Below are 25,706 nucleotides of genomic sequence, written 5' to 3' on the forward strand. Positions count from 1 at the left end.
TACGTGCTCCTCAGAATGCTTGTTTTGTCAAATTATTAAAGACTCACAAAATAAATAACATGTACTAGGTATACAATAAGACATACAATAAATGGCTCATAGGCAAGATGATGGAAACAGTTCATTTAAATAAAGGTTTCTTAATCCATTACCCTAGCAATGCAGGAGAAATTGTCTCTGGTAAATGTAGCAGACAGTGCTATCTGCAGGAATGGCTCACTAGAAGCTTAGGGGAGGGTGACTAAACAGTGGTTCATGTGGTGTCCAGTATAGATAAGCTCAGTGTTCAGGCAAATAAAATGTGGAAATAATCCCAGTCTAAAGTTTCCAACTTCTACAATAGTGGTTAATAATAAACTCATAGGAAAGTATTTCTTTTCTCCTGATTACCAAAAATAAAGATAAGCTATTCAGTTTCTTGCTATTTTCTTCATCTATCCTGAAATCATGAAAGCACAATAATACCATATGCTGTGTCGCAAACGAAAAAAAAAATATTTTGCTTCAGGTACAAGGGTTGAGGTCCAAAGTACAGACACCACTTTCATAGGCATCAGTAATTTGTTTTCCTTACCAGATTTGTTTTACTTACCAGAGTATCAGGGGGCAAATTTCCAAAAATGTGAAAGTTAAAGGTAAAGTCTGTTTGGTACAGCTGGGACAGATCAGCACCTCAATAACTGACTGGACTAAAAAAACTTACAAACAATAGTTTTTCAAGAATATATCTGGTTTAGTGAACAGGGCAGCTTAGACAATTATTTTCTGTGGATAAGACAGAGCTTCTATTTCTAAATGTCTAATTCATGATCTCAGATAGACATAGATTTTCAAGTAGCATGACTTCACAGCTGCTTTAGAAGGGTATAAGGAACTCAGGATAGATTTTTTTTGCTGTTGAGTGGTGGGATATACCCTTGGGAAAGCAGCAGTGCGCAAATCCACACTCACAAAGAAGCACAAAAACACAGACAGGCAAAGTGATGCTCCAAGCTCATGAATCTATTGAAATGGCAGAGATTAAGGTGCTGCATTTGGCAAGAACATTGTACAAGAGACAGTGTGTCACAACAGCACAAGATACGAGATTAGAAATGCAGAGTATCACCTTTGTGGAAATCAAGAAGTGTTATGCATGGAGCACAGTTTCTATTCAGGCAAGGCATAAATGCAAGCTTTGGGATAAAGCAACCGTGTTTGAAACTTAGACAAGCTTAGGACATAGAACTACCATCATGAATTCCATGAGAATCTTTAAAGTTCTCAATTTCAGTTTAATGCAGGTATCTTTCAATTTTCTAAAGAAATTTCACCTGCTACTTACATTCTCAGGCAATTATAGTTACCGAGATTTGAAATACTATAGTTTTTCCTCTTGCATTTAACGAAACCAATACAAGCTGCACAGATATCAGTATCTCTTTAGTCATGCAGTAAAATGGACTAAATTATAAACAATATACATGTGAAAGAGGAGAATCTGGAGTTTGTGTACAGCTGTAACTTCACATTGCTGCCTTAGTATTTTTCCAAAGGACTGAAATGTACAGCTAATTGTAACCAACAAATCTGATACCAAATGCAAAAGTCTGGCATGCAGTCTGCATTGCAAAAGTGCCTGCACCTCTGCAAAAAATGTTGATAGAGCTCACAGGAAAGATAATTTCAATCTTTTAACACTGACTGTGAAATACGCATTTCACAGGATGACACAGACAGCAACTCACAGACATAATACAATAAAGCACACAAAAGCACTCTGACACAGTGTGGATTCAATCCCAAAACAACTCCTTTCCTATAGCCATTACCTCTGCAATGATGAATTCATATGCTCTACTGTTGGCTGCTGCTTATTAATGAGAAATATTAAATGGCATCACATAGATGAACATCACACTGTTTTTACTGCAAGCCCATGATAGAGAAGGTCTCCTTGTTTTTAACATATATTTTCTGCTGGCCAACTTGCTACTTCAGGAGAGTTTGCTGCACTCAAATCATTAGCCTTCAACTCATGGTTAATTAAAACATCTGTTTCTCTCTCATGCCTGTTTTATTTTTTGGCTTGGTAAAGTCCAATTTTTCAAATTGGAATTAATGCTCATAAAATGCTGCACTCATCTTCCTGAAGCTGAAATAACTTAATAGGGTTCTGACTTAAATGTTTCTGCCACAGATTATCCACTGTAATTCTGGATGACAACTAAACAGCAGGTGCAAAGAACTGCTCAGTTAAACCATAGCAAAATCCAGACATTATCCAGTGCGTGATTATGGTGTTATTTAGATGGGGTAAACTAAAGAGCATCAGGTGAAACCAAAGGTGACACAACAGATATTGCCTGTTCATATTCAACACAGACTCCAAGATCTGAAGGCGTGAGGAGACAAATGAAACTGAAAATTAGTCAGACAAACACAGTGTCACAGTAATATCATAACATCTGTGAAAAGCAACCCTAAGATGGAATAATGTCTCTAAGGGACATGGATAACAAACAAAACTAGCCAGCTTCATTTGAATGAAAATGCAAATACTTTTCTCCTGGCTATTTCTTGTGGGTGGCACCATAGTAGTGGACATAATCAGTGTGTGGACATAATTAGTGCCTGCATTACAGGACCTGGTGTCTGCACAGAAAATGAAGGGTATTCTGGTGACAGACCTGTTATGGTAGAATGAGAAAAAGATTCTGCATTCACATTAGCAGCCTTTACAGATTTTTGTAGCTGAACCGATTTAAAGAAATGTATAAAATGAGCATAGGATTTACATTAAGGACGTCTTCGCTCTGTCTGCTTTCTGGTAACTTGAAATACCAGGAGCAGGGCATAACTTTAAAAAGCTGTGTCAACACAATGCCAAAGGTTTCATTACCCTTTCTGGATTTATGTCTGTTCCTGTAAGCAGCTGATGTCGTAAGAACAGGGCCGGAGAGCCCTCTTCAAAGAAACACCTGGTGAAAAGAAACCCCGAGTTTTAATCACTTGTCCTACTAATATCCCATTGTGTGAGCTGGGGGTCTCGGGTGCGTGGGGTTTGGCTCATCCAGGGGGCCCGGGCATGGCTGGAGCGCCAGGCCAAGAACTGTTGACCCTTTTCCTAACAACGGGCACAGGGGACAGGCTGGAGCCACGACATCCAGCCTCAGACTTTAGAGGTTGGACTAGACTATGTTAGAGGCCTTTTCCATCCGGAATGGTTGTGATTCTGTGACTTTCCCGCCCTTAGGCTGTAAGGGTGTAAAAGCCCATGGATTCTGTTTTGTTCAGGGTCCTTACACGGAGGCAGGAGATCGCTCTGGGTTTTTTGTTCTTTGGCTATTGCATCACGATTAAATTATTTTAAGGATTTGGTCGTCTGAGCCTCTACTATGGGAGCGCTGGTGTGACTATGAGTGTGGGGGGCTGTGCAGCTGCCAGGAGGCCTCTGTCCCAGCTCAAGTGGTGCGAGGCCAGGGTGGCTGGGACAGGGAAGTTTCCCCAAGAGCAGCAGCAGCAGGGAGAAAGCCCGATCCCCGCTGCGAGCCGGGGCGGATGCCGGCAGAGCCGCCCGCAGGCTCCCCCGGGCTCGGGGTGAGGAAACAGCGGCCGCGGCTGGCCCGGGGGAGCCCGCCCTGCGCCCCGGGGCCGCGCCAGGGAGGGCGGGGCGCGCCCGGGGCCGGCTCCGGGAGCGGTGTGTGGGCGCTCGCAGCTGCGGCGGCGGCGGCGATGGCGCTGGGCGGGCTGCGGGTGCTGGAGCTCGCCGGGCTGGCGCCCGCGCCGCTCTGCGGGATGATCCTCTCCGACTTCGGGGCGCAGGTGGTGCGAGTCGACCGCCTGTCGCGGTCCGCGGGCGCGCACCAGGACGTGCAGGCGCGCGGGAAGCGCTCCTTGGCGCTCGACCTGAAGCGGCCGCAGGGCGCCGCGGCGCTGAGGCGGCTGTGCGGCCGGGCTGACGTGCTCATCGAGCCCTTCCGCCACGGTGAGGGGCCGGGGAGCCGCCCGCCTGGGCCGGGCCGGGCCCTGTGGAGCGAGCGGGTAGCTGGAGCTGTGGGGCCGCGGCGTGCCGTGCTGAGGGGCTCCCGCCGCTCTCTGGCCTCGGCGTTACTGAGTGGGAAGTGGGCAGGGAACAGCTTTGGAGGTGTGTTTCCTGTGACGGGGACGCGGGCAGTTTGGCAGATGAGGGCAGTGCGGCCGCCATGGGAAGCCGCAGGGAGGGGCCGCCCAGAGCGCTCAGAGCAGGCCCGCGGCCGGCCGGGCGCTGCAGGAGCGGGGCGTGCCCGGGCCGAGGGGCCTCACCGGGCTGGGGACACCCGCCTGTGGCATGTGCGGACCTGCTGAAGTGCAGCTCTCGTTACCATTGCGGTGCAGGTCAGAGTGTGAGCTTACAATTAATCTGAGGACAACGGATCTGACGTTATCGTTACACATTTACAAAGCACATATCCTAGGGAGATGAATATAAGAGCCTGTGCTAAATACAGTAGTATGGTTCTGTTAAAAAGGATTGCTCTGATTCAGGATCAAATCCAGGTTGTGAACTACAGTCGTCATCTTCAAACATCATATTTAATTTTAGGAAGTTGCTTTCCCCAAACGAATCGCTTCCTGCCAGTTTTAAATCTATTTCATGAAAACCTTCCTTGTGTTTTTCCACGTACTCTCCCTTTTTAACGTTTGGTTAAATGTAAGACAAATTCTTCAAATACTTAATTACAGAATTTTTCAGTTTCTCAAAACCGTATTTTAAAGAGAACTTTTGGTCCATTTTTAAATGATAGTATGCATATTTACTAGTTTACTGTATTTAGGAGTGCTTCAATCTGATTTTCAGTAGCAAAATTGCTGCCGTTTTGAGATTGATGGACTTTTCAGGAAGACCATTTTCCCTCTGTTTGTAAGCCATACACAGGCACTCACCCGATGGTTATGTCAGTATCCCCCAGTACTCCTTGTGGATGCTTTTCTGTTAGAAAAATGCCATCAAGGTCAGGTTGGACAGGGCTCTGTGTACACAAATCTAGTTGAAGATGTCTCTGATCCCAGCAGAGGGTTGGGCTAAGTGATCTTTACAAGTTCTTTCCAACCCAAAGCATTTTGTGATCATACTTCATTGAGGAGCTAGCTTAAATGTTTTGAGGATTTTACAGACAGTTTAGAAACAGGAGATTTTATCAGTTAGGCATCACACATCATGGACAGATCATGTGTCACAAGTAATTATCTTCCCTTGGAAAATGGGTTTATTCTTACCTTATAGTTGTTTGGTTTACTCCCCAGAAGCTGAGGGGAAAAAAAAAAAGAAGTTAAATTCCACGTCTTCCTTGTAGCTCATCTCCTGCTTTTTTATTATGAAGTTTTGTTTACTTTGTTTTTATGGGCACTTGGTGGGATTTTTTCTGGATTGGAAGTGCAGGCAATTTTGTAACTAGATAATAGGTTTTAAAGGCCTGTAAGTGAACTAGACAGATCTGTGACCCATCATGAGACTGGTGGAAAACAGTGAGAAGGTCAGAGGGCCCAAGTGGCAGAACAGTGTGACCTTAGGACGATGGCTTTGTGACACCAGAGGGGTTATTTGTCACCCTGTTTCTACTTGTGCATTCGAAAATCATGCACTTTGCCAGATTTCACTGCTTTTTTCTTGGTAATCACTTGCCACTGCCAAGTAATGAATACAATAGAAACAGATTTCCATGAAATTGGCTGTGTAGTAACAGCATGGATTAGTTTTGTGAAACAAGCTGGAGTAATACATTCTGGGGTGGAACAGGCATTGAAATTACATTATCCGTTCCATTCCAAAATGTGAGGCCCTGCAGTGCCAGTATAGATCATAGGTAAAAGTCTGACCAAGCTGCACTGAAACAGTAAGAAAATATAATTTATTTGAAATTTAAATCTCTTTTCTTAAAACCACTGTTTTAGGACTGCAAAATTTTAGCCTTGATTTCTGTAGATCCATGCTGATTCAATTTATATGCCACTGATCCTAAAAGTTTCTTATTCCCTGCATTAAAAAAGAACACATTTACTTGTGTGTGATTCCTGCAGATCATCTGTGAAATAGTGGCATGGTCCATTCACATCAGTGAGTTGAAACACACAGGAACACGAGGTACTGAGAAATGGTGAGGAAAGTATATTCCAGTGAAATACAGATGAAATTCCAGGTGATTCTAATACAGAAAATGTAAGAATTTTCTCTTTCTCTTTTTTCCTTGTTTTACAAGCCTTTGGTAGCTTTCACATCCAGTGGTGTGTGGTTTTCTGTCAGTCTTTTGGAGAAGTAAAACAGGAAAAGTGAAAAAAAAAAAAAAAAAGACCCCTAAAGCCTAATTTCCACTTGGATTGCATTAAAAATTTATGTTGGTAATTTATAATGTTCTTGTTATAACGTGGACACTTAAGTAGAATGTACTGCTTCATAAAGTGCAGTTGAGTTCTGCTGTTGTATAATCTTTGAGCCATGATGTTTTGAGTATTATTAAAATTGAATTAGAATTATTGAATTATATAAATGTGAATTAGAATTTCTTGCTTATGTCTTTTTAAGGTGTCATGGAAAGACTCGGGCTTGGCCCAGAGGTCCTTCTACAGGAGAATCCCAGACTTATCTATGCCAGACTTACTGGGTTTGGCCAGACAGGAAAATACGCCAAGTCTGCGGGTCATGACATCAATTACTTGGCTTTATCAGGTAGGCTGTAAGGTTTCCTGTTAAATAAAGTTTCTTTCCTCCCTTTGATCAAGACTCAAGAACTTGTTGAAAGCAGATAGCTCAAAATTTATCTGAGGTGCATTCCAATGAAACACCGGATCTGAAGTGTCTCTGTCAGTGAAATGGGGCTTTCCTTTCACTGTGCTTTTCCCTGATGCTTTCAGTCAGCTCTGGCACTTGCTTAGCCCATCTGTAAACTTCCTCACAAGTCAAAAACTCGTCAGTAGACTCGAGGATGTTTTCTGCTGGGTGGTTATTGAGGTGCAGCAGTTCATTGAGGGGTCCAACCAACCAGTCAGCATAAGGAAGGAGGAAATGTGTACTGAGCAGGCAGTTTTGCCAGCAGCAGCCAACTATTACAGGCTGGATCAGAATGTCTTCCCAAGCTGTACAGTATTTTCCTTCCTTTGTGCTATTCTATCTGAATAAAGTATCCAAATATTTATCTGAAGAGAGGACTGAGTATTTTCTTCAGAGCCCTTCTCCTAGAAAATCTGTATACTTATAATCCTGAAAAGGCTGCAGATTATTTTATGTGCTTGTGAGCAGACTATTTTTGTGCAAAGAAGAACTAGGCAGCAGAAAACAATTGAGCTCTTGTGTTTTTCTGCTTGTAAATATGTCTCCACTGATACCAACTGAAAGGAAGCAGGCTTCAAGTAAAGTGGAAATGCTACGTTTCATTAAGGTGTTGTGGACATTGTGCTGGTTTTAAGTGATATGATTTACAAGTATGCAGTAGCAAACAGAAACAAAATTATGCACCTTTGGTGCTGCCCATCTATGCATGGCCCTACCTCCTGCTCTTCACATTGCGGCTGTCACTGATGCTTCTCTGGGCCTGTGAAGGAGGAGAGAAAATGGCTCAAAACTTCTTGGCTTCCCACCAGATAAAGTAGTTCTTTTAATCCCAGGAAAGGGGTGGAGCAGAGGCAATGCAAACCTGATGATCTGGTATCACCTACTATGAGGAGTCATAGTGTTGTGGAATTAAATTAATTTAGGGATGGATTGTCTTCCCTCATGGAAAATTGTTAGAGAGTAGAAAAGATTAAAGAAAAGATGCCTCATTTGAAACACTTTTGACTTCATGTCAGTATGATTTCAAAGTATTAGGGTATTTTTATCTGTTATTAGTGGAGGGAAAGAGTTAGTACAGAAGCAGCATGGTCTGTCCCTATCTTACTTTGTAGTAATTTCTGGTTTACAAATAGAATCATTTTTTTCTCTGGAGCTGATTTAATCAGTTGTGTTTTGGTTAGTGATATCTTCCAAAAATAATTTTGCTTGAAGTTTCACAGATCAAGTTTTCTGCCTATTAAAAGGAAGTAGAACTAAGTGTTTGAGAAGTGTCATTTCTCAAAATTGAGATTTCATATTCTGAGTATTTTGCTAATGAGCTTTGGCTTCCTTGAACTAAAAAACAGTTTGTGTTAGAAACTCTTAAGAAGTCAGTATATTAATTTTCTGGTGGCTGTGACAACTTTTTAGACCATTAAAAAGAAGGTTTTAGGCAGCAGAAGGGGTTTTACTCCTGCATTACAGGATTTGGAAACCTTTTATACTGTGCACTCTGTTGCTTGCACATAGGAAGTGCATTAGACCATTAGTTAACTAAAGAGTGCCTCAGAACCGTGTAATTCTCAGGAAATTCTGACCATGTGTTCTGTGTTTCTCAGACCTCAGGCCACAGACATAGGAAAAGGATGTTCTCACTGCAGTTTCTTGCTTGCCCAAAGGGAATCGCTGTGAGGCAACCACAAAGAGTAAGGTCACAGTAAAGAGGTTGTTTAGGATGGCAGAGAAATGCTAATGGGTTCAAAGCTCTGACTGAAGTAAACTGGCTTAGCCTTTGCTCTAATTCCTTTCATTTCTGCATAATTGCTGGCATAAACATAGTTCCCTGTGTTTACATTGCATGCAATCAGAGATAACGTTACTGTGTTAGTCACCTGTTCTTATATGTAAACTTTCTTTTCCCAAAGGTAGCTGGAGAGGGAGGATAGGACTGAATCGTCAGTGTGAGATCCTTTTTGTGATCATTAGTTCATTTGTTATGAGCACTTAGGATTATATATCTGCTTTTGTACTTTAAAATATTCAAGGAAGAAGAGTTTATCAAAGTGGCTTTGAGACACATTCATAATGCCTCTTAATAGTGAGATTCAACACATATACAAAGTACTAATATAGAATTACTGCACAGAAGGTCGGATTTTTTAATAACATTTTGTCCCTATATAGTCAAAATATCAGCTGAGATATTTTGATCAGTCAAAATATCTGTGAGAGTTTTTTGTTCATCTCTTTAATTAATTATCTCTTTCTTCACTGATGTGATTTCATATAGTTTTACTCTTTTGTGAATTTAAAGAGTCAGCAAAGCAGAAATAGAAAACATTCAAAGATTACTTTATGCCTTACTTATTTGTGTAGACTGAAAAGAATGAAACTTTAATTGTACAAATGAATGCTTTTAATTGCTTTGTTTTCTCTTTTGTCAGGTGTGCTGTCAAAGCTGGGTAGAAAGAATGAAAATCCTTATGCACCTGTAAACCTTCTGGCTGATTTCGCTGGTGGAGGTGTCGTCTGTGCACTGGGCATTGTTATAGCCCTCTTTGAACGTGCCAGATCTGGCAGAGGGCAGGTCATTGATGCAAGTATGGTAAGCATGTTTTCAAGGAGCTTGAGGTTTCTTAGGCTTGCTTGGGTGTTCTCCTACTCTAAATCTGGGAAAGAGAGGAGATTGTAAAGTTTAAAATTGAGAATTTGGGAAAGGGAGAGTAAGTGGCCTCATAAAATGGCTGATCCTTCACATGCAAGTAATTTTCATTAATCCCTGCTGCCATAAGATCCTTATGACATGGAACACATATTGCAGCTTCTCCCTTCTCCCTAGTTTTGCCTGTCTGCCTTCTTCACAAAGTATTAGCTGTATATAGTTGAAGAATAAGTGTAATGTATGGAGATAGGGTATATGATAAACAATTGGCTTACTGCTTAACAGCAAAAATGACAATACTGTTGGAACAAAAACTGCATGAGCTTTATTCAGGATACACCTTCTTACGACTTTGTGACAGGTCATATCTTATTTAGAAGTACTGTTTTCTGGGATAGTTACACTGCCCATGGATCATTGCCAAGAAATCAACTTCAATCACTTTGCAAATGTGCTGTAAAATAAATGAAAGGCTAAGTTAGCTTAATAATGAATACTAGGGATTTTTTTTCCACTGGAAGGCCACCCACTTACACACAAAGGAAAAGTACTTATTTACATTTATCCTTGAAACTTATGTTAGCTGCATGTGTTGTTTCTGTCTTCTCCCATGTTTCTTTTTAAATAATGTTGCAGTTAAAATTTGACCTCCCTTTGAGGCACTGTACAGTGAAGACTAAGGTTTGGCCTTAAATAAAAATTGTGAAAATATTAGATTACTTGAAATAAATCCCTTTGTTGAAGTGCTCCTGAAGAGAGTAGAACAGAAGAAGTGTTGGATTTCTTGACTTCAGTGTTTGACAAATTCATGTGATATTCTCAGAAGCACTCTATAGCATTATTGTCTAGATGAACATTTTACAGAAACAGTGGAAAACAGGGCTAATGTTTTAACTGCAACAAAAAATTTCAGTAGTTGATTGTCAAAATGAAAAACTTTACAAGTGAAGTTTGTTGGCATTTTTTGTGTGTTTTCTCCAATAAGCTGAATAACAGATGAGTGATTAGTAAAGTATGTAGTAAATTTACAGATGATACATGTATGCAAAGGACTACAGGTATGTTTGACTTGGATTAAGATTGAAAATGACCTTTCCAGATTGGACCAATGACCTGCCATTCATGGACACTACTGCTCTGTATCCTCTCTAGACAGAAACAATTTGCTGCACAAAAGCAGTAAGAGAACAGTTGGCTAAAGTACAATCCTGGGGGTTTGTAGTAGTCACAAGCTGAACATGAGTCAACAATATCATGCTGTTACAAAACACATACATACTGTATTAGGATGTTTAAACAGGAAATAGAGCCAGCAAAGTTTCTGAAGCAATTATTCTAACCTATTCAATGTTTATAAGGTCTCAGGAAAATAATGTTTCAGATGCTCACCATCATCTTTCAAAGTTGCTAATTTGAGGAAGTCCAAGTAGCACAACAAAAATTATGACTCTAAAAACGTGACCTAAAAGAAGAATTGAAGGAGATTGTGTATATGTGAAAGAAAAATTGGAGAACTGTGACCAGTCTTCAAACACTGAAAAAGATACTTCCTGTAGTTTGTAGTATTGCCAAATTTTCCTTATTATTCTTCAGAGAATTAAAAGAATTTGTTAGAAGAAGAATCAGTTAAGTCTGCTAATGTTCTAATGAAATTTGTACCTCATTTGGAGTGGAATGTGTTGTGGGGTTTTTTTAAGCCCTTAAAAACTGTCTCTTCCAATTTTTTCTTGTCTCATCATAATTATGAAATTTACAGTTCCCTGCTGATGTGTCCGGTGACCTGTGAAATTGATGGAATATTGTCCAGTATCACAGGATGTACTTTACCTGGCATTTGGTCATATTTCTTATTTCTTGAGTAGACTTTCAGTGACACAGTTGACAAAAATCATATATGCATCACCAGCAGTAAAGACTGCAGTAAATTGACTGGTGGATGAGTCTGCTTTTACACCTAAGTTTTGTTTGGGTTTTTTTTGTGGGAGAAAATATCTTAAAAATCGCAACAGTGCAGCATTTCAGCTGTTTTGTTTTAACACTATTTTAGGAGACCCTTTACTTAAGCTGTTGTACAATTGAGGTAGTCCGAATATGTTAATGACTTGGCACATGGCAAAATTTTCTACAGTAGAAAGTGCAGTGTGCAAAAAGTAGACAGTGGGTCCTGCATTTCATCTGTCTGTCTCAGAAGAATTAAGTGCCTGGCCTGAACTGATTGCTGCTAGTTGCTGTCTCTTCTCATTGACTGTAGGAATCATGGCTATTTTACAGGAAGACAGATACTTGCCATGTGGAGTGGATACTGTGATGTGACACAGCAGGCACAATTGCACCTCTGAGTTCTTGCACTGCACTGGAACAGAGGCATGTGAGTCAGGGCCACAGTTTGGTTTTACTAGTTCCAGCCACAGAACCCTCTGCTGTTGGTAGGCATCTGACAGAGCATAACTCACTCTTTGTGAAAGGACAGCCATAGGAAAGCATGCTGGTAATGATCGCTTGCATAACAGTCTCATGGCAGGAGCATTTAGCAGTCCACCAGAAGACAGAAGTTCCAAGTTTTTCTCAGCCTGGAGGTACTCAAAACCAAAACTCCCACATCCTAGAAGCCTTCATCAGTCACGAGGATTGTTTAGGTTGGTGTGGATTCATTCCCACTTTTGTTTGAGCTATTTTCAGTCTGTGGAAAAAACAGAAAGCTTGCAGAGCAGACAGGTCACCCATTGGGGTGATGCCTCTGGATTCTTGTGCCTGCTTCAGAGACTGCAGATGTTCATAACGTGAGGAAGACATGAAACACATAACTTAGTATAATCATTCTGCAATTAGACTTAAGTGGAGTCTCTTCATGTTATCCTTTTCATGTTGTAAAAGAAGGTGACCACATTAGTGAGTGTGTGATGTTTTTTTTACGTGCCTTTGGAGGTCTGGTGCCAATGTTAGGACACTTTTTTTACTTTCTCTCAATTGCAGTGGGCCTTAGGCAGAACCTAGCTGTCCAGACAGGGATATTTCTGAAGTCCCTATACCAGTCAAAAACAGATGTATTGTTTTATTTTAAGTGTTTCCTGGTAAGTGGCACGTAGGTATTGTTCAGGTGATGACTAAGACTTTGTCAGTACTGAAATCTGATTTTCAGTTAGGAGTTACTCTGATATTTACCCTGTCTTTTATTATCCTTACTTTCAGTACTTTTTGTGTAATACTACTTTTTGTTAATATGAGCAGGGCAAGATCAGATAATTAGTAAAACGAACTTCATTTTGTTGTCCTTGCAGTAATTTTGCAGATAGATAGATGAAGGTAATGCAGTATTTTCTCATATGAAAGTATTTTAATTGACTTTAACATGTGATAGAAGTATTCCTGTTCTTGAGGCAGTACTAGAGAAGAGCCCAAGTAACACACATTGAATGAAGAAGCCCTCTTGACTGCCTACTTCAGCAATTTACATGTTTTAAAATTTGTATAGAAAGGTATAAATTAATAAATCTTTCTACATGAAAATTGAGCAGCCATTTTTTGGTAATTATCTGTGCTTTTCTAGACATCTAGACAATATTAGATTAGTTTCATGCAGCTGAAAATGAATGACTCAAGTGATACTCAAGAGTAATACAGCTCAGGTTCTAATCTGTTCTACTGGAATGCTTCTGGCCATACATTATTAACTGGCTTATCTTTGCTTACAGCACTTTCAATACAGTTGAAGGAAAATTAATAGTGCTGATGAGCAAAACTGTAGGATGTGATTTTTCTTGAAAGACTGGCACAACCTTGGTAATTACTGAAATACTGAACAAACTGAATTTGCATCTAGGTATATTCCACATAGACAAAATTTTGAGGAGCAATTTGGAATGGGATTACTTATGTTTTCTAGTGCTGTATTCATCACACTTCTCTATGTAGAGATTACTTTGCTATGTGTGTGTAGCTGCCAGTGATGACAGTGGGAGAACAGTTTTTGTTTTAACTTAGTGTTGGAGATTTTATTTGATTTTCTTCAAATTTTCTTCTAAAATGGCAGTCTTCCTATAATCTGTAATTAAAGGAGACAAAAAATTGGTATTTATGGGGCTGGTAGAGGTATCTTGTTTTCCAGGGGTTTAGAAGGTGTTGATATCTGTAAGATGCTGTATAGAGCCATCACTTGAAATTACTCATTCATTGTGACCATCTACTGACTCTAAACTTGCTAAATGAGGAAGCTGTGTGCATTGAAAATGTGTTGCCCATCTGAAGCTGCCTTACTACATTTATAGTACATTATACATTATCTTTCTTATTCTCTAATTTGAGATGATTTCACATATGCAGTGTAAGCAGTAATTGAACATTTTAAGAAATGAAACTGCTTACCAGAGATTCTGTCATTAAAAATCTTAGCAACGGGCAGAACTGGTAGTAGCTTTTTGTTTTATATAGAATTTTTGTAACATGCCAACTAATTTACCTGAGTTTTTATTATTTTTCTCTAAATCTTCAAGGTAGAAGGAGTGGCATACCTAAGTTCTTTCCTGTGGAAATCACAAAAACTTTTGGGACTTTGGAGTGAAACTCGAGGTGAAAGCCTGCTAGATAGTGGTGCGCCTTTTTATGAAACCTACAGGACCTCTGATGGAAAATTTATGGCTGTTGGTGCCATTGAGCCTCTATTTTATAAGCAGTTCATAAAAGGTGAGTAGGTTGGAGCAATTGTTTCATAACAGCAAAGCATGAATGAGTGAATTCTTTAACAGTTGGTTTTGATTCATGATGCATAGTTCACAGAATCACAAGGTTGGAAGAGACCTTTAAGATCATTGAGTCCAACCCATGCCCTGACATCCCAACTAAATCATGGCACTGAGTGCCACATCCAGTCTTTTAAACACATCCAGGGATGCTGACTCCACCACCCCCCCGGGTACGTGATTCCAGTACTTTATGACCCTTTCTGTAAAAAATTTTTTTCTTAAAAAATGGGAAATTTGATTTCTTTGTAAAAGCCAAACACTTACGGAAGCTACTTGGGTAGTTGCATAACAGTTTAATTGACTTAAAGCCATTGATTTATTTCCTTTTCACCCTCAGCAACTACACTTAGATTGCAAGTTTTCTTGTGGAGTTACTGTAATGGTAGTCTGTGATGTGACTGAAGCACTAAACAACTTTTTCTAGAAATCACTTTTTTCAAATGGTTGCAAATATACTTTAAAAGGACCTAATTCTTTGAAATTGCAAATAAAATTTCAAGCAATTTCTATTATTTGTACTATAATTAAAAAGAAAATGTATTTAAATTGTTTCAGAAAGGAATATTCACTGGAAGTAGTTCATAGTATTTCTTGATAGAAAAAAATTTTGTGGAAGCAAATTCTGCTTGAATATTTCATTTGTAAAACACAATTTCATAGTGCTTTTAGTGTCTGGCTGTGGATATAATATTTATATTTGACTAAGACTCTTTAAATATGACTATAAATCATGATTTATCTCTTCAAGAAATTAAAATGGGTTATGCAAAATATTTAACTATGTGAAAGGAAAACAAATTTTCAGGTGTATCTTTACTTCTGAACTCATGTGCTTCAACCCTTTTATCACATGGATTCTTAGTTTCTTATTGGTTATTCAATTTAATTTTTTTTTCTATTGTGCTTCTCTGGTAGATTGCCATACTTTCCATATAGAATTTATAAAAATATAAAAAATTCATGAAAGAATTCAGTATTTATTCTTTTTTTCATTGCACAGAATATGAAGATTATAATAAGTTCTTAATTTAATTTTAAATTTGGTTAATGAGCTCAAGGAGTGTCAGCAAAGGATTCCTAAAGTGGACGTACCCAGTGTTTTGTGGACCACGTTTGTCCATGCACTGCTCAGAGTCTTCACTCAATGAGCATGTCAGGGGAGTAGTTCTTCATTCTTGCCCAGTCTCTTTCTCACTGATTATTCCTTGAATTGTATCCATCCTATAGTTTGTACTGGTTCTGCCTGGGATAGAGCTGAACTTTTTCACAGTAGCTTGCAAGGGGCTGTGATTTGGGTTTGTGCTGGAAGCAGTGCTATTAACACAGGGATGTTTCAGTTAGTGGTAAGCAGTAACTTGCACAACACTGAGGACTTTTTCTCCTGCTCACCCCACTGCACCAGTGAGAGGGCTGAGGGTGCACAAGAAGTGGGAAGGGATCGCAGCCAGGATAACTCACCGCAGCTGACCACAGGGACATTCTGTACCATAGGACACGATGCTCAGCAATAAAAATGGAGGGGAAATTGGTGGGTGGTCACTGCTCACGGACAGGCTGGGCATTGGGGAGTGGAGGGTGAGCAATTGTTTTCATCTGCAGCTCTTGTCTTTCTTGTGTTATGAGGTTGTAAGGTGGAGTATGCCTTTAGTGAGCAGGATCCCCAATAGAGAGAAAGTGTAGTTGATCATTTGACATTGATTATTTGCAGTTCTTGGAAATGTTTTTCTCATCCAATCCCCTGAGATTTTCTAGCTTGCATTGGAGTTGTAGAACAGAAGTAAATATAAAACTGTATCAAAGCAAAATGCAAGCTCTTTCTCTGGGAGATAGGTGGAATTCCAGTAAATATCTTCAGGGAGAATGCTTGTATTAAATACAAAGCAAATAAGAAAAAAAATAAGGCTGCATACTCAACTACCCGTATGTTTGGCTTAAGTGATCAAATACTAGACGGCAGTATTCATGGCCTGCAGTATTTTGTTCTTTGGAGACTTAAGTTAGATACACACTTAAGCCACAGGACTGGGATAGAATCTGCACTTGTTTAAAAAGTACCAAAACTCTGCAATGGGGTGTGGTTGTGTTAGTGAGTGTTTTTCTCTGTGGACTGTTTCTGGACAGTCCTGCCCTTCTTTAATTGGTCATTGTTATGGGGAAAGACTGTGGCTTTTCTCTCTCAGCCAGGATATCTAAAGATAAGCCTCTGATGGATGAAACCAGTGGCCAGGTGACAAGGGCACTGATGGTCTCTGTCTTCTTTAGATAGCTCTTTACTGAGGAAAATGCTAAAATTCTGCTTTTCTTTTAGTTGTTTCTCAGAAATTTAGAGCTTAAAGTTAGAGAAACAACTGTGAATTCTTCCGCTTATGTTGGGGCACCCATACTGGGCAACTTTATTTTCATGTTTGAAAGTATTCCTTTTGCTTACAGTGGAAAGAAGTTGCTTGATTTTAACAGCTGAAGTTTCAAAAATAGTTATTCCAGCAATAAAGAACTGGTGTGTATCCACCTGTAAGGAGACAACGACTGCAATCATTGTTGCACATATTTCAGTCTGTTTCTGCCACATTTACAACATATATGCTGCAATCTTTGAGGAAATTTTGCTTTTTCCCTTTCATTGTATCACTATCTTTGCTTGTTTACACTCAGTGAGTTTCCTTTGTTTATTTTGTATAAAAGTGAGTTGTTTAAAGTAAATGACCAAACTCAAGATTTTCTCACAGTATTTAAAGTAACAGGTCTTTTTTGTTACTGTGTTTAAGGTGCTGTCTTAGTTTGAAAGACAGGTACGTGCTGGGGAAGGCAGCAGCCTCCCTTAGAATGGAGAATGTAAACCCCTTCCCTCCAAATGATTATAATTTTGAAATTAAGGGGGCTTTTAGGCAAGGATATGAGGATAGGAATAACAGTTCTTTACTAGTATGTGTAACAAGGCAAACAAAACAACAGTAACTATGGCATTAACAACAAAATAGAACCAGGAGGCCGAGACGGGAAGGGGTGGAGGAGAGGCTTTGCTTCACGAAACCCTGGGACAGTCTGATCCCGGTGTCCCTGCCGGACTCTGAGGAGCACCAAACTGGAACGGCAGGAATGAGCAGAAATCCCGGGCTGGTGGATGGGATCTATCAGAAACTCCGCAGTGTTGGCTGGAGCTGCGGCACGTCCCGGCAGGGCAGGGAGAGCGGGGCTGCCGCGCAGCAAAGGCCAGAGCAGCGGCTCCTGCAGGGCAGGAAAAGGCGAGCTTGGAATTCCTGGTCACACGAGCAGATGGTGGTAGGTTCCCTAGGACTGGGCTCCAGTGATGATAGTGATTTCTCCCCACAGTAAGCAACAGCCTGACGGTGCTCCTGATGCGAGAGAACACAGCTCCCCCAGCCCCATCCTTTATCTGCCCCCAAAACTCGTGATATCCTCCCCCTCCGAGAGAAAATTTCCAGAGACAAAAGAAGCGTGGCCATGTGCTACACTCCTCTCCTTTGGCCACTTCGTTTCTCTTAAGTACCCATAAGTACCCAGTAGTTAATTTCCTAGCAACTTACAGGAAAAAATCTATAAGTAAAAAGAAACAAATCTAACCCCCATCAGGTGCATATAATGGTCTGTTCAGATTTTTACATAGGAAATACTTATTCTTTTTAGTACTTAGGGTTTCAGTCTTTCTGAAGCAATCGTGCACTAAATTAGAACAGCAGAACCTTCTTGTGACTTAGGGATTATTTTCTTTCTGGCATACCTATTGCAGAAATTAAATTCAGAGTTTAAGCCTTTGAATGTTATAGGGAAGAGAAAGGTGCCTGTGAGAACTGTATTGCTCTTTTACAAACCTTAGGGTCCTTGACTTGAGCTGAGTCATCTGTTCCAGCCATTAGCTCCAGCTTTGAAGTGGGTTTAAAAATGGTATGTTCCAGTTACAGTTTCTCTAATTTAATTCTTAGCTTTTCTCCATATTTCTGGTCAGTTCTGCTAGTGAACAATTTGGTGCTGTTCCAGATAAAATATACTCAAAAACCACTTGGTGTCTCTGTGTCCATATTCAGAGGGTAGATTAGTTTTGCCACTCCCATAGAATGAGAATACAAAGATGTGAGTGTTGCAGATGTCAGTTGGAAGTTTAAAGACTGCAGAATTGAGAAAGGAGTGTGATTTCTAAACCATTTGTCTCTGCTCACAGACTCCTGCTTAGCTAAAGCAGAACTGGTTTTCTTTTGGGTTTGGTTCACTTCAGCTTTTCTCTGCAGATTTCCTGCAGGAACCCAGTACTGGACCCAAGTGCAGTTAGTGACATGGTGAGGAAAGTTCTAAAGGCGGCTGCAGAAGGAAACTAAGAAAATAGAGCATATTAGTTTGAGAAGATTGATGGCTTTGTAGATTGTGTTCAGCAGGGACAATTAAGTTCATGCTTACCAGAAATTGATTAATTAAATAAATTTTAAAAAGTCTTTATGAGAAACTGAAGCTATGTAAAATAGATGCAGTAGAGATGTACACTGGGCTTGCTATTGACTATTTGCTATTAACAAACAAGCTGTAGTCCTTTCACCAGTATTAATTTTATTACTACAAAAATCGGACAATAGCTAAAATGCCTTGGCATCTTATGAAAAATCTGATGGAAAAAACATTTGCTGCTAATGTTAAGCCTTAATCTTTCAACAGAAAGAGACAGAATGTCTTTCAACTGACCTGTGAATTGCTTCTGCATGTTTGTTCTGGTTTTGAGCAATAGGTGCTTAGTCTTGCTGCAGCCAGGCTACAAGGAGCATAAAGAACACTGCTGGTGTGGAGCAGGTTAGAGTAAAGGTTTGATTCTGAGTTACACGGTGTAAAGTCAGTTACTCAAGGAATACCTGGATCGTCTTGGGGGAATTCCCAGGCTTCTGCCTTGGAAAAATGGACCACAGAGTCTTCCCTACCTAGGCTGAAAGAGAGGATCTCCCCCATGGTGCTTTGCAGACTGTGGTCCGCCCCAGTCTCTACCCTCCCACTGCCCCTGGCTCTCTGGTTTCTCCTTCCCTATTTCCCTATTGGTAGTGGCATCCCGGGTGGCCAGCCCTGTTTTCCCTGTAGGTCACTGACCTTTGCCTTTCCCCTTGTAGTGCCCCCATGCCCTCAGGGCATTGGCTGCTGACCCCATACTTAAACCTGTACTCAGCACATGGCCTGGTCTTTGTTCCTGATTCCCTTCGCCTGAAATAAACCTCGCTGGAACTGAATCATGCAAAGGCCCTTCATGTCACTCTTTGCTGAGCCAGCCGTGGCGTGTGGATGTGTGAGCTTGCTGCTTTGCCTGAATCCTCCCCAAAGCAGCTTTTCCACAGGAGATGTTTATTGGGATATAAGTAGCAGCTCCACCATCCAAAAAACACACTGCTGCACAAGGTGAACTGACTTTACACTGATGTAACTTTACACTTAAACTGATGTGTCAGTGGAGAGCAATGACAGTCACTGAAGTCCTGAAGTTTAGTTCCTATTCCATAGTACCCCTTTCATACTATGTCAGCACTCCTACATTGCATTGTTTCAGTTTAAAGAAGGAAAAAATTAGGAAGCAATTAAAAATATAATTTACATCATTATGAAGGATTTCCATGGGACTCTCCATTTTGTGATTGTGAAGTATTGTGTACTGTATTAAAAACCTGCTGATACACTGAATGCAATACCGCATTGTTATTGAGACATGCAACATGGACAGTTTCCTCATTATGTATAACTGATGCTATACATAACATATACATACATCAGTTACACATAATGTTATGTTCTATTTTTATTTACTTATTATGATAATCCTTAAACATTGTACAAATACTGTACAGGGCCAGGCTCTTGCTGCATCAAAACATTTGCAATTGTGGTAATTATGTATGTCCACTTGTAGTACAGCTGTGGTTACATTTGCAATGAGGCCTGGTAGTACTGTGTTCCTGATCAACTGTCACTTTTTAAAAAAATCTTAAATTTCAGAAATGTTGAGCAGAAAAAAAACTTTACATAGTTAGTTTAATGAAAATTCCCTGCTCTCTTGGAATATTCTGAAATTCAATTCCCTCTCACAGTGGGAATTTATTTTATTTCTGACAAATTTTATTTAGTCAGAAAAAGCACAATGGCCTTCACCTTGCAGCTGTTATTTGGGCCAAAATTAAGGTTTCCCATACTAGATGATTTTATTCAGTCATGTTATGACAATATAATTTCAAAATTACTCTGGTAGAACCATACATTTTTGAAAAGAAAATTAGCAAGTTAAACCAAGAAAATCCTGAACAAAACTCTGCTTTTAAAAAGTGTGACTGAAATAGTATAAAAACCTTTCAATTTCTGACATGCCAAAGCAGCTTCACTGATTTATTTAATGAACTTTGCTGGTTTCTTTCTCTTGAAACTGTGCCTGACTTGACTAGAGTCTGTCTAAGAAATTCTGTAGAAATAGAGATTTCAGTTTGCTGCATCAATAAATGATGTGGGGATATATGTCACTAAAGCTGTAGCATTTGATGAAGATTTAAAGCTACATCATTATAGGGAGACAGTTTTTCATTTTTCAAAAATTATTTCAAAGCTGTACTAGAGTAGGTTAATTGAACTTTTCCATACAAAAAATCCTAGATGAACATTTGAATAAAAAATCTTGGAACTAAGTTGTGATTGCTTTATAAGATATTGTATGTAAAAGATACTTTGCTTTTGAATACATTGAGTGAAGTCTGTGCTCCTGTGGTATCCCAGACAATTCTGTGCCATGTAATAGTTTCCTTGTTGAGTCAGTCACTCCTGCTCTGATACTGCTCATCTGCACCACAAATAGTGAGCACAAGCTGGAAAATGAGAAGCTGTAATGCTTAAATGCTCTCAGTTCATCCTGTTTAAAGTTGAAATCTTCAGTGGTAAGCAGAAAATGAGGATGTAATACTAAATTCCAAGTTCTGCATATTGTTCCAGTTTGCCAGAGTATGTGCGGTGAGGCTCAGCCAACTTCCCATCTGCCATAATCATCAAAAATAATTGCGTAATGGGATAATGGTAGAGCTCTGCTCATGTTGGACTGGTTGCTAGAAACCAAACTGTAGTTAATAAGAAAATGAATATTGCAAAACAAAGTTTCCTTTTGACAAGTTTCCATGCTTTGAGATAGAAGCTGAGGTAGTGAATATTTTCTTTCCTTTTGTGGAAGGTAAATTTGTCTAACCTCATAGTTAGTAAGTAAACTATACTGCACTATTTGTCTCGTGTGAAAGACTTTGAAAATCAATAATCAAATTAATTTTGAAAGTACTGCTAGCTTTTATTTGATCGTGATATTCAACCAGTATGAGTTATCTTTAGCTGATCTCATTTTTAAGATGACATGAATGGTTATGGACACAAGAGTGTGAGTTGAGTGATATAAGGTGCACATGGCATGATAAAACCATAAGGACTGATCATTTATAGTATAATTTATCCTGATATCCACAGGCATTTCTAATAAGATGTAAAAATACTTACTTTGTCTTTGACTGTGATGAATTTCTTCTGAGAGTGAACAACTGCAAGGCTGTGTTTCTGAGTCTGGAGACTGGCAATTTCTGTGTGTTTTCCTTTGAAATACCAAAGTACAATTTCAAAGCATCTATCCATTTTCAAAACTATGTTTAATAATCTTGCGATCAGAAGTGAAATTCTTAAATACTGAGGGTTACTGTGGGCCCCAAGAAATGCATATTGTACAGATCATGAGAGAGAAAGACGTAAGGAGCAGAAGAAAAAGGATTATCTCCCTTTCTTCTCCCCTGTATGTTTCAGCAGTGATATGTCTACCCCATTCAGTTGTAAGGAAGCCATAGAAACGCAAGATAGTTTAGGTGTTTTCTGCCTATCTACAGCTAGAGACAAGAGGAGATCTGTGTAAATTCTGCCTGCAAACAGCCCAAGCCTGTAAGAGTTGTTAGTCTAATTATCAATCTTATACCAGATAACCAAAGATAAAAAAAGAATGCTCAAAATTCCATTTTTCAGAGCTCTACATCTTCTTTACATTTTACAGGGAGGTGCTGTTTTCTAAGGAGCTCATTTTTTTTTTTTGTTACTTGTGAAGCATTATGAAGATAGTTGTTTTCTAGTCTTTCTGATTTCTCAAATTCATTTATTCAATACCCCTGTTTTTTCTGAATTTTTCCTGCTGTGTTCATGCTTTTAAATTCCAAAATGGGACTATTAGAATAGCCTTCAATATATCACTTCTGATTTAGTACTCTGCTTATATCTCTGTACTATCTCATTTTGAAAGTGTAGTTCAATTGCCTTTTCTCTTTCTTGTTTTTACCTCCTTTTTGGGATAATCTGTACAAGAAGTGATAAAAATTCTTGCATCTCTTTGAGGTAGCTGAATCAGAGAGCAGAGACTGCAGAGAACAGAATCCATGAGAACAGAAACAGATATTGGAAACCGACAGCACAGAAGAGATGTAAGCTCCCCAGTGAGAAAGGGTGCGATACTTAGTTCAGAGATAGTTCTAGGACTTGTCTAGTTCAGAAAATGGTCATTGCAAGGCCTGTATGCCTGTGCTTTGCTCTGGTGTCTCAGAAGGTGTGTGTTCGGTTCATATCTGGGTGGTCCCTGCAGCTGAGATGGAAAGCAGGGTTTTTGAGCAGTTAGTGAGTGAAAGGGCTGCGGGAATTGGAACATGGAAAGTGTGCTGGAGCAGAGGGAGCAAGAGATACTGCTGGAACCTCTCCGGACAGTAAGAAGCAGGTCAGTCAGCCTGCAGGCACCTGCTGCTGAGCTGCCACAGTGCAGATTGAGCTGGGCACATCCATCCACATAATCTTCTGATCTGTGGCATAGAAATAACTCCATTATGCTGAACTTCAAACACTGTAGCCTGCTGAATGTCCCGCGCTGGCAGATGTGCTGGCTTCTGAGAGGTGTTGCTGTAGTCCAGGACCCATTCAGCAGTTTTCTGTGTTGTTACTGCCAGGTAGAGAATATGATACCTGTTAGACAAGCTTTTCTCAAGACATCATTACCTTGACGCAGCTGCTGCTTCTGTGAAGTGTTCGTACAAATGAGTGTTTATTACAGGTGCGTACTTAAAAGGCTGTAGCTGGTGCAGTTTAAGTCTAATTGCAAGTACCATAGAACATTTTATTCTTCTGCTCCCTGCCCTGCACAGATACCCAAATAAAGTTCAAAGTGACTTTAGTATTGCCTGCAGTCTTCTTGAAGAATATACTTAGTTGTGGGAAGCACTTAGTAAATTAGTAAGCCATACTATAGTTAAACTTTGCTTTTCTCCTTTCAGGTCTCGGGCTAAATTCGGATGAACTCCCCGCTCAGATGAGTGTCTCCGACTGGCCTGAAATGAAGAAAAAGTTTGCATCCATATTTGCACAGAAGACACAGGCTGAGTGGTGCAGTATATTTGATAGCACTGATGCCTGTGTGATCCCTGTTTTGTCCTTAGATGATGCTGCCTCACATCAGCATAACAAGGAAAGAAGTTCTTTTATCAAAAATGATCAGGGAGAGATGAGTCCTAGACCTGCTCCTGTTCTATCAAGGACTCCTGCTGTTCCATCACGTAAAAGAGATCCTTTTATAGGAGAGCACACAGAAGAGATACTTCTAGAATATGGGTTTACTAAGCAAGAGATTGCTAAACTTCATTCTGATAAAGCAATAGAATTCAAGAACCTAAAAGCTAATTTATAATCTCTGACTATGCATATCAGATAAATTTCAGGCTGATACTGTAAGCTTTTATGCTTTAAAATTGAACTATATGACAAATATTTGCATAATATTGCTTTTAAATAATTTATATTTTTAAAATTATTGACATTTTAAATTTAATTTGAAAACAGTGGGACTTACATACTTGTGTACCTGGATGATCTGTTGTCTAGAATGATACTCTAATTGTGTTCTGAAGATCTACACAGTTTACTTGGTAAGCACCTTACAATGTTTGTTTAAATATTGTATCCTTTGGTTTGATTATTTTAATTCTTGGTTACACCATTAATGTGTAATACATGTTGTAATTACCCAAAAGCAATTCTTTTAATAAAATACAGTTATATTCTTCTTAAATGAGTGATTGTGTTGTTTGTTCATGAATTAGAAGGGATTTTAAAATCTATTTTTCCATATTAATTAATTTGCTTTATCATGCTGAAACTATGGTCTAACTAATGCTATTCTCTTACGTGCTGCTGCAGAGCTATTATCTCAGAGTTAATCTGTTTAACAGCCTGACTGCATTTACTCAATGCAGTCTCCTTATATTAAATTTGGAATATCAGCTTGGCTAGAAACTAAATTCAGAAATTTATTTTTTTTTAAATATCTGTCAACTAATAAACCTTTCCTTTCCTTATGGAAAAACGGTAGGCAACTTTGCTGCACAGGTTGTAAACCATGGTTATTCCATGTTGGTTTTCATTTCCTTCAGACTTAAACTGTCATTTGAAACCATTTCTTTCAAGGCAAAAGAAAATCTGCTTTTAAAGAAGAATTAGTTACATGGCAATAATTAGTATTGTCCAGTCCAATGTGTGAGAATTATCATGGGAAGGGTTGAATGTTTTGATAATTTTGTCTGTGTTTTGCTGAAGATTGGTTTGTTGGTTACCAAGGCTTCCAAAGCTTCCAAAGAGGTATACATTAGCTCATTTTATATGTGTTGTGGCAAAAATGTCAACATTATTACCATAAATAAACCTTTTACATTCTACTGCATAAACCCCAGCCTGGAAGCAAGAGTTATCTAGTAGGTCTTGTTGTCTAAATCATCAGCAAGTTGTCTAAATCATCAGCAAAAACACCTGAAGTTTCCAGCTGATAATCAGTTTAGTGTTAAGTTACTGAATATTATACATTATTGCCATAGGACTTGACAAGTTTCTTTTTCCCAGATATATCTGATCAGGTTGGAGAAAAGTCAGCCTTGTCAAATGTGATGTCCATCGTGGATAAGTTTTGAAACCAAAATTACTGATGTCAATTTAAGACCTCATGTTGCTTCAGGATAGGTTGGATCAGCTGCCTCACTCAGGTGGCTAACCTGAAAGATATAGCTTGAGTAAGGTCACTGCAGGTTTCTTCTAAGGCCTTCCCCTGGCAAGTAAGACTTTTAAAAAAATTCACCTCACACTAATTCTGATACTGTTTTCAGAAATCAAGAAATTATTCATTCTTTTGAGGGTATTACACAACACATACAAAAAAGTATTCATGAGTTGCTGCTTGACCGATTTCTGTCAAGCTTTATATCTGCCTTTAACATTCAAGGGCAATGGGATAGGTTCACTTACTCATCCTTATGAAGCGCATTGAAATCCTTTTCTGAATAGATACAGATTTTTCCTCCCAGGTAAGTCAGAAGGGAATGGTCTGATGCTCATGTTTGCTGAATTGAAAGATGAGGACTAAGTTCCTGGTGTCACTGCTGTCTTACAGCAAGATCTTGAAAAGAGAGGAACAGCTTTGTGTCAGGCTAATCCTGTGCCCGGACCATGTGATGTATGTTCCCATTATATGTGT

The 25,706-nt window shown here is 39.5% G+C and overlaps 1 protein-coding gene across 1 annotated transcript; it reads left to right on the forward strand.

Moving 5' to 3' along the window:
* Nucleotides 1-3,714: 3,714 nt before the first annotated feature.
* AMACR (alpha-methylacyl-CoA racemase) lies at nt 3,715-24,243 on the forward strand (the record flags this gene model as incomplete). Its single annotated transcript, XM_083884311.1, has 5 exons — nt 3,715-3,967; nt 6,542-6,685; nt 9,211-9,371; nt 13,919-14,108; nt 23,464-24,243. 5 exons carry the CDS (start codon nt 3,715-3,717, stop codon nt 23,871-23,873), a joined length of 1,158 nt encoding a protein of 385 aa, XP_083740437.1. The 3' UTR covers nt 23,874-24,243.
* Between the last annotated feature and the right edge of the window lie 1,463 nt (nt 24,244-25,706).

Source organism: Zosterops lateralis, assembly GCF_965231275.1.
Source record: "Zosterops lateralis genome assembly, chromosome: Z".
NCBI lineage: Eukaryota > Metazoa > Chordata > Aves > Passeriformes > Zosteropidae > Zosterops > Zosterops lateralis.